The sequence below is a fragment of the Trichechus manatus genome, unplaced genomic scaffold (assembly GCF_000243295.1).
Source record: "Trichechus manatus latirostris isolate Lorelei unplaced genomic scaffold, TriManLat1.0 scaffold00002, whole genome shotgun sequence".
NCBI classification, from domain to species: Eukaryota; Metazoa; Chordata; class Mammalia; order Sirenia; family Trichechidae; genus Trichechus; species Trichechus manatus.
Window position 1 is genome coordinate 44,742,281 of NW_004443938.1, and position 10,431 is coordinate 44,752,711.

At 35.3% G+C, this 10,431-nt stretch overlaps 1 protein-coding gene across 1 annotated transcript in view; it reads left to right on the forward strand.

Annotated features, from left to right (window-relative positions):
- Positions 1-10,431, forward strand: part of ARHGAP18 (Rho GTPase activating protein 18) — a 183,618-nt gene that overhangs the window by 119,993 nt on the left and 53,194 nt on the right. The window contains exon 5 of the mRNA XM_023727914.1: positions 3,651-3,925. Coding sequence (XP_023583682.1) covers positions 3,651-3,925 — 275 coding nt within the window. The remainder of the gene's footprint in view (positions 1-3,650; positions 3,926-10,431) is intronic.

The following is a 10,431-nucleotide window of genomic DNA, read 5'->3' on the forward strand; positions in this document are numbered from 1 at the left end:
CTGTACAACTCTGCCCATTTTAAAAGTCCAGTGCTTAGTACACTTAATAATACCCACATTGACCTTTTTAACCTTCCATACTGATACATGTATTTTATTGTTTTCTTTTTGGATTTCTGTGGAGGAAGGGAGATCTCTTATAAGATACAAGCACTTCAGGATAGTTTGGACAATCACAGACCTCTAAGGACATTTATAAAATATTAGTAACCTAGTGCTACTGTTCACTTCAAAACCAAAGGAGAATAAATCAAATAAATTAATATGGTTTACACGTTAGGATTTTAGGAGCCAAAAGTTTTATCTCAGGCTTCTCTGTTAACTATTCTCTTTGAGAGTAGATAATTGATTTGTTAGATACCTTTATTAGCCAATTAACCATCCATTTCCCTTGTTTTTTGTAGCAGTAACTTCCCACACCCTAGATATATGAGTTTTCCTACTGTATTCCTTAACTCAATTTGCCAGTTGAATTTCAGGCTTTTATCTACCATATTTTTACTTGCCATTTTTTTTTTTTCTCCTCTATTTATTGTGGTGAAAATATTTGCTATGTTTTTGATGGAAATTTTATATCTTAAATATATTCTAACTTAATTATAATATAATCCCTCTGCTCAGTTTTGAATTCAGCACAGTCCACTTGTTCGGAGGTGGTGGTGGTGTTTATTGGAATCCAGATGGTGGTGTTCAACAGAAAAAGGGAGTGCTTTTAAAATTCTTATCCACAAACACTCAGCTGCTGAAAAGGCAGTTTCTAATTTAAGAAAACAGCTAATCATTTTTTTTTTTTTGTCTTAGCATGGTTTCCTGGGAAACCAACATACATATTCACCTAAAACATAAAACAGTACAAATTAGTGGGAAAATAAAACTGTGCTTTGACATTTATGTTAATAATTTAAAAATTAATCATAAAAGAGCTGTAGGTATTCTAATTTTTTAAACAATTGTCACAGGCTGTTAAAAAACATAAACGTGACATAGATACCAGGAAGATAAATATTTATTAATAATTTTGTTGTTTAGCTGCTGTCAAGTTGGCCCCAACTCTTGGCAACCCTACGTACAATGGGATCAGACTGTTGAGATCCATAGGATTTTCCCTGGCTAATTTTTGGAAGTAGATTGCCAAACCTTTTTTCCTAGTCTCTCTTAGTCTGGAAGCTCTGATGAAACCCGTTCAGCATTGTAGCAATGTAGCAAGCCTTCATTAATGGATGGTGGCTGTCTTTGAGGTGCCTTGGCCGGGAATCAAACCCAGGATAATAAGGAGCTTCAAATTTATCCTTATTTTTGGAGTTTACATAAGTAACTGTTGCTTACTTTCTTAACTTTGAGATACCACCAGGACCAGCTACGTAATTTGCAGGGTCCAGTGCAAACTGAAAATGCGGGGCTTCTTGTTCAAATTTCAAGACAGTGACAACAGAGTATTAAACCAAGTGTGGGGCCCTTCTGAGCACAGGGGCCCTGTGTGACTGCCCAGGTAGCATGTCCCTGAAGCCACACCTGCCTATTGAATGGGAGTGAATAAGATTAGATTTATAATTCCTTCTTAATTTTATTTTGATTAAAATAAAGTTTTTTTTGTTTTTAATTTAAATGACTCTAAGCATGACATTTTTCTGAAGCCAGCAGTGTTTGAAGTTCTGCCTCTAACAGTCCTAGGCCCTTTACCTTCCATTACCTTGCTGTGAGCAAGTAAGTACACTATGTAAGTTTATTTTGTAGTTCAGAACTTCTCACTGTGAATTAATGGTATGCAATGAGAAAATATCAATAATCCCTGTTATTGGTTCCAGAGTTTTAAAAATTTGAGTTGCATTAAAAGCCAAATACTTACTAAATAATTGAATCTAGAAGTATTTTCTTCAAAGGAGTTTTGAATGTCAGTTCTTTCCTGGAAGATTAACAACAAACAAACCAAAAGAACCAAAACAATGTTAAACTTATTTTTTATCCTTGAAATGTTGATAAAAATATGTGAAATTTATTTGATCAGTGTTTATAGTTGTAAAAACTTTTTATACTCTTTGATATCAAGTCAGGTGTAAAACCTGTTGGTTGCTGTACCAGGCACCTCTAGACCTGACTCCCACAGCAATAAGTTTTGGCAATAAACTCTTGTTTTGGAATTTTCACTATGATAGGTAGGTAGCAGTCCATAAAGGAAATGCAGGGCGTGGAAAAGGTTTTTTCCAGAAATCTGTTCAACTGTGAGCAAATGAAATGATTTATCACTAGTTCTATGAGAGATTACAATAATCCACCTGCTTTTTTTTTTTTTTTTTTTTGCTTTTAATTCCTCAGTGTAGTAATAATAATAATAACAAAATTAAGCTTACTACTCCCTGAGGAACCGAATTGCTGGGCTGAGGGCTGTGGGGACCATGGTCTCAGGGAACATCTAGCTCAACTGGCATAAAGTAGTTTATAAAGAAAATGTTCTACATTCTGCTTTGGTGAGTAGTGTCTGGGGTCTTAAAAGCCTGTGAGCAGCCATCTAAGATACTCCACTGGTCTCACCCTTTTGGGAGCAAGGAAGAATGAAGAAAACTAAAGATACAAGGGAAAGATTGTTCAGAGGACTAACGGACCACAACAACCACGGCCTCTACCAGACCTAGTCCAGTACAATGAGTTTGTGCCCAGCTACCACCACTGACTGCTCTGACCAGGATCACAATAGAAGGTCCCGGACAGGGCTGGAGAAAAATGTAGAACAAAATTCTAACTCACAAAAAAAGACCAGACTTACTGGCCTGACAGAGACTGGAGAATCCCCAAGAGTATGGCCCCGGACACCCTTTTAGCTAAGTAATGAAGTCATTCTCGAGGTCCCTTTAGCCAAAGATTAGACAGGCCCATAAAACAAAATGAGACTAAAGGGGCACATCAGCCCACAAGCAAGGACTAGAATGGAGGAGGGGACAGGAAATCTGGTAATAGGGAACCCAAGGTCAAGAAGGGAGAATGTTGAGATGTTGTGGGGTTGTTAACTAATGTCATAAAACAATATACTAACTGTTTAATGAGAAGCTAGTTCTGAAAACCTTCATCTAAAGAACAATAAAAAAAAAATACAAAAAAAATTGTTTACTTATTCGTGAGATGTTTTCATTAAGAATTTTATATCCTCCTGCAATGTTTTGCAGTTGGAATTTAAGAATTGTGATCTCAAAGAGTCTGAGTTTGAACTATGGTTTTACCTTCTGCTCCGCTGCCCTCCTCAGCTCCCACATCATTTTTAGGATTCTATAAATATACTTTTTTCTATTAAAATAACAGTAATTATTGCCTAAGGAGGCTTAATGGTGCAATGGTTAAGCACTTGGCTGCTAACTAAAAGGTTGGTGGTTTGAACTCACTGAGCAGCTCCGCAAGAGAAATCTGACAGTCTGGTCCTGTAAAGATTACAGCCAAGAAAACTCTATGGGGCTAGTCTACTCTGTCACATGTGGTTGCTATGAGTCAGAATCTGCTTGATGGTACCCAACAGCAATTATTGCCCAGAGAAAATAGTACTCTTCCCACAGGTTTTTACATAGTCCAGTGAAAATTGACTCGACGGCAATGGGGGTAAGTATGAGTTAACAGTAAAAAGAGAAATAAATCATATGAATCTGATCTCTCTTTTTTCCCCCCAGACCAAGCATCTAGCTTTCTTGTTGATAAAAAGGAACTGAGCCCACTGGTGCCTGAGGAGCCAACCGCCTCTGAAACAGACATCAACTTGGAGGTCTCATTTGCAGAGCAAGCTGTCAATCAGAAAGAGAGCTCAAAGGATAGGACACAGAAGAGCAAAGGGAATGATGCCCAGTTACCGGTACGTAACTTAACTATTCAGATGTCACTAGATATAAGTAGATCATATTTTTCATCAGCTTTTTATTTTGAAAATTTAATAACATTAAAGAGCTTGGCAAGAGAATAGTGTATCAAACACCTATGCAACCTTTGCATAGAGCAATTCACCTGTTATTTACATTTTACAACCATTGTTTTATCTATCTATCTATCATTTATCTATCTACCTTACTGCCTATCTATCTATCTATCATCTATGTATATATACACCCACTTTTTTTTTATAGCTTAGTAAGGGCATATAAAGCACAACACAGTTACAATACTGAAGACATTGAACACTAATATATTTAACGTACAGACATGTAAAATTTCCCCAGTTGTCACAATATTTTCTTTTATAGCTTCTCCCCCTATCCCTGATCTGGAATTCAGTCAAGGGTCATAAGTTGTATTGAGTTGCATTGGTTTCCTTGAATCTAGGTCAGCCTCCCTGCTTTTTCTCTTCTTTAATATTTTTGAAGAGTTCAAACCAGTTTTCTGAATTTGTATGATTATTTCCTCATGACTGGATTCAGTTAAACAGTTTTGGTTAGACTACTGCGCAGATGACACTTATACCTCCCACCAAGAGATGCATGGTGTCAGATGATCCCATAGTTGGCGATGAAGTTTGATCACTTGGTTAAGAAGATGTCAGTCAGAGCTCCCCATTGTAAAGTTACCTTTGTCTATTTGCAATTAATACTAATCCGTAGGGGTGATCCTTGAGATTGTGTGAATATCCTATTTGCCAATAATAACCTATAACCTGATATTTTTAACATCCTCTTATAATCCTTGCCTGAAACAATAAAAAAAAAATGGCTATTTTCTATTATTCCTCTTACATTTATTGTCTGGTATTCTTCTATAGTAATTGCTTTTCCTCCTTTCTCTTTTTTTTTTGTTTTTGAATATCATTACAGATTGATGGCTTCTTTTATCATGCAGTATTTTATAAATCTTTAATTATTATCTTTTTTTTAATCAAATTTACCCAAGTTTGACCAGTGGGGCGCCCCTTTAAGCTGACTTCTGTGTAATTTTGGCATGCCACATGTCAAAAGCCCCATTCTTTTACTTCTTTGCTTTCTAGCAAAAGATGGCCCTGGCCCACTTTATATTTTTCCCCTCAGGCCTGTAAGCCTCATTTCTACTAGGAGCACTTATTCCTTTTAGTGGCAAATTGTATTTAGAAACCAAGCTCTGGGTATTAAGTGTTCTCATTGCTACTGAATGTCGTGCACTTAAAGCAACAAACAAAAATTCAGTTATTTATAATGCCGAATTTCAAACATGCAAATGTTAAAAAGAATAGTATCGTGAACCCTCAAATACTCATCACCCAGCCCCAATATTTATTAACCCATGGCCAATCATGACCTCTCTATACGCCCATCCACTTCCCCATTCTGTGTTGTTTTGAAGTACATCTCTGAATTATATTTTGTCAACCATAAATATTTCAGTATGTATTTCTGAAAGATAAAGTTTTTTTAAAAAAGTATTTGCATTAGTATTATTATACATTAAAAATACTAATACTTCTTAATTTCAAATATTCATCAGTGTTCCAATTTCAATTTTTTTCATAAATTTCGTGATTTTTTTTGGTTTAGTTTATTTGAATCAGGATTAAAATAAGGCCCATGCACTGTGATTAGTCAATATATCTTTTAAGTCTCTTTTAATCTGTAGTTTCCCTCTTCATTCCTCGCTTTTCTCCCTCCCTTCTTTCTTTCCTGCCCTGCCCTTCAATCCCTCCCTTGCATTTGTTGTTGAAGAAACCAGATTGTTAAATTATAGAGAATTTCCCTACTGTGGATGATTCTATTCCTATGACGTAGTTCAACATGCTTTTCTGTTTCTTGGTTGACTCTATAGGCTGTATCCGATTCAAGTTCAATTTTTTTTTTTTTGTCAAGACTGCTTCATATGGGTAGTGTTGTCTTCTATCAGGAGACACATAATGTCTGGTGGTCTTTCTCTTTTTGTAATATTAGAAGCTACTGTTGATCAATGCTAATCCATTTATTTATTAATTGTTGCAAAATGATGATATTCCATTTTTTTCTCTTTTTCATTTATTATCTGGAATATTTCTCTTAAGAAAAACTTTCCCTCATTTATGGTCTAATGGTACAGTTCATGTAAGAAAAGACAATATATATATTTAATTTTTTCCTTTTATTTGCCAGTTTTCAGAATTTGTTTGGATCCTTAGCATCTTTCACCAATAACCAATTCATGTTTGTTTGTTGGCTTTTATAAAAACATTATATTAACTCATGGATTTAGACATATTTGACATGACCCTAGATAAAAGTTCGTAGGCTTATCTTGCATATTTTTTTCTCCAGACCTAGAATTGTCCATTTTTCTAGGAAGTTCTAGTTCTTTTCATCAGTATACAATTTTGTGACTATGATTAGGACATTAGGGGCACTCATTTCTTTGAGCTGGTCATTGCTTTCAAGCTTCTTCAGAGGACAGAAGAATGTCCGTATCTCTTTCTTCCATGCTAAGACCCTTGGTTCTCAGGAAAGTGGTTGATATAATTAGAATATCACATAATAACTTGTTTTCTTTCTCCTTCACTGATGCGTAGCATCCTCAGAATAATAATAAGTATATCCCAAAAGTAATGCACAATAAAATTACTTTTTTAGGTTTCTGGAACCTATGGGGTTAAGCCACGAACTGGCTATGTAAACTACCAAGTGCATACCTGATTTGGTTAATTTGTCTCATTTTATTTTCAGTTTATAGGGATTGCTTTTTTAAAGTTTAATAAGCATGTACAATATTTACATGTCCCAAAAGTCAAATAAAAAAATAAGTTGTATTAAAAGTCTAGTGCCTATCCTTGAGCTATGACCATATTCCTTCCCTCGCTTTATAGGTGAACTTTTTTTTTTTTTAATTTTTTGGATTACCCTTCTCTTCCTAGATAAGTAATAACTCACTATACATACTTTCTCTATCTTAATATTTTTGACTTAACAGTGTATTCTGTAGATCACTCCATAATAGTATATAGAAATATATCTCATTTTTTGATAGATATATTACATATATGGTGAAGGTGTACATTCAATCTGTCCCTTAATGATGGACACCTGGTTTGTTCCCAGGCTTTATTTTATATTTTTAAAATCTGTTTTTATACTTAGTAAGAAAAGAAGCATGTATCATTTGGCCTAAGGAGATGATACCTGTACCCAGACAATCCTTAGCAAAAGGATCTTTAAGAGTGATACTCAGTTGTCATCTCAACAGATGAAAAGTTTTAAATTAAAGAATAGTTGTATGTGATTAAACAAAATAAAGACATTGTTGATTTCTAAGTTGTTGATTAAAACAATTGAATGAAATATAAATTAACCACCACTTGGGAGGCTTGAAAATGCTTCCTCTAATATTTTATTTTCTCTGTAACAAGCAAATTTGTGCTTGCCTACTGTCTTGGTTTTGTGCATGTTGTACCCCAAGCCTAAAGTGACGCTCTACCCATTTCCATGCCTCTGTTGTTCCATTGCCATGGGTCTGGCTTAATGTCTAACTTTCCTGTTAAGTCTTTCCAGATTGTGAACTTATACTAGGTAAAAGATGTGAAATCATCTTTAAAACTATTGGATACCATGCTTTTGATAATTATTATTAATCCATGTATTTATTTACGTACATACATGTCTTAGTCATCTAGTGCTGCTATAACAGAAATACCACAAGTAGATGGCTTTAACAAGGAGAAATTTATTTCTTTACAGCAAAGTAGGCTAAAAGTCCAAATTCAGGGCACCAGCTCCAGAGGAAGGCTTTCTCTCTCTGTTGGCCTTCTCTTCAGTGTTCCCCCGGAAAAGGAGCTTCTCTGCTCAGGGACCCCATGTTCAAAGGATACGCTCTGCTCCTGGCACTGCTTTCTTGGTGGTATGAGGTCCTCCTGTCTCTCTGCTCACTTCTCTCTTTTATATCAAGAGATTGCCTCAGGACACAATCCAATCTTGTAGATTGAGTCCTGCCTTAATAACACAACTGCCACCCATCCTCACTCGTTAACATCATAGAGGCAGGATTTACAACATATAGGAAAATCACACAATACTGGGAATCATGGCCCAGTCAAATTGATACACACATTTTGGGGGGGCCATAATTCAATCCATGACAATACACATCTGTTCATCTATGCAACCATTTATTCATCTATCTTTTGAAAGCCAGGGACATATTACAAGCTTTCTATCAAGTCCTTAGCGTAGCTGATGAAGTGAAGATTTATACTCACCACTCTGACGCAAGTATCTAAGCAAATAAGCCCCAAATTTCCAGTTGTACTCCATGTTCCCCTACTTCTGTAAATAAGCAGTAGCCTTTACGTAGTTCATGTTTTCTGTTGACCTCATTTCATATTCACTTCTTTTTTTGTATAGCATTGAGAAGTCTTTTTGATTCTTGATTGTATCTCACAGTGGATTCAAATTTCTCCTCTTAAACTTGGAGATTGGTTTTTATAACCTTTTATGTGCTTCAGTTTGAAAAATTAACTACTACTGATTGTGTACTCACTATATCTCAGAAATTATGCTTTGTAGATGTCCCTTATTTATTAAATAATCTCTATGAGGTAGATATTTTTACCCCCACTATTCATACAAGGAAACAGGTTAAGGAGACTACATGGCCTGCTAAACCCGGCTTCAGTGGCAGCTTTCAAAACCTGAGCTTTTTCCGGAAGACCATGTTGACTCCACTTAATGTGCCCTAAAGGTATATGTGCACTTGATTTAGGTGTGAATATAAGTGTCCTTGTATTAGAGCTACTGACGACTTGTTCAGGATAGCTTGAGATGTGATATAAATGTTATATAAATAAGATTCTAGTTTTCTGGGTCCATCATGTACGATACAAACTTAATAATACTCCTTCATTAAAGCTTTGTTCAGGAAATTATAAGATAATAGCTTTGAAATGTAGCTGTGATAAAGTCCAGATTCTAGATGCATGCCTATATTTTAATTCTTAGGTCTTTGGACTCTTACTGAATTATGTTTAATTCAAGTAACTTTTTATTTTATAATAATCCTTGGTTGCCTGGTAGTCAGGCTAGTGCATACTAGAGGCCACAATCTAGACATGGATGTATAATTTGAGAGGTTGCTAGAGAACAGAACAGTTCTGGAATAAGCAAAAAGGCAGTTGAGGAAATAGTGGTTCAGGATTGAGTGAGGAGACAGAAAATCTAAGGAAGATGCAAACTTATATTTTATACGATATAAAAATAGATGTTTAGGGTCATGATCCCTCATTGTTAAGAAAAGATTAGATTATGGTTATTGCTTTCTTAAAAAAAAATAGAGAAATATAAAACCAAATTTGAAAGGTTCCTAAAGCCTTGGTTGTCTGGAGAAGTATTCATCCTGTAGAAATGACAGTAAATGAAATAGTATTATGAAATTAAATTTTATACATGGAAAATCTTAGGTAAGAAACAAATATCCTAGTAGATGATATGAAGAAGTAATCCGTAGAAATTGGCCAGTTAAGAGTAGATTCGCTTGCTTTTCAGGTTAAAGCTAGAATGATTTGATCCGTAAAAAAAAGTCCAGTTCATTATTACTGATAAAGTACCTAAGGGGCACCTCTCACACTGCAGGACTTAAAAAAAGAGGGGTGCAGTCAGAGAGAGCTACCTGAATGATTTATGGTAATGCATGAGAACTAATGGCCTTATTTATTTTTTGAAATTTTCATTTCACTCTTTTTTTTTTAAATAAACCAATTTTTCAAAAGGTAAAGAGCTTTGCTTTTGCCAGAATTGCACTGCCTTCTCTTAGCTAACAAACTGAACCATCCAGTCTATTAACTAAACAAAAATGACAGGAAACTTCATAAATATTTAAACCTGCTGCTATGAATTAAACATTGGGATAAAGAACAAACTCCTTTCATTAAGGACAATGTTACAATAAATAAATAAGTAAAGCTCAGGGCATGTATTGCAAGGTAAATCAAATGTTTGAACTAATAATATTACAGGTTTCTCTAAACATTTTCCTTGGGTAATGCTTAAAATAATTAATATTACATGTTTGCTTTATTAGGCAAAAATAAACTTATTTTAATAGTAAGTAAATAAATGGATGATAAGTGTTATTTAACCCTTCAGAAAACTTAGCCATTATCAGAACCATGGGACCATGCATGAGAAAAAATGAGACCAGTTTTGTATGACTTTCAATGTAAAGCACAGTAGAAATCACAGGTAGTGAGGGGAACATCAAGACAGTGCCCCTACCCCCCAACTGAGTTTGATTCTGAGCATACACCCCATAAAGTGTGTGTCTTCTTTTGTTGACCAGACCATGACAGAGGACCTGTGGTGTGCCAGCCCTGAGGTACAACAGGGTTTAAGAGGGACTAAGACGAGGCTTCTTTCCTTGAGGGACGCACAGTTCCAGATAGATTCCTATCAACCCAGATTCTTCTCTGCCTGTTGTGATGTACTAGGAAAAATGCATTAGAACAGAATGGTTACTGAACTTAGGATTCAGAAAACCTGAATTTGATTCTTAATA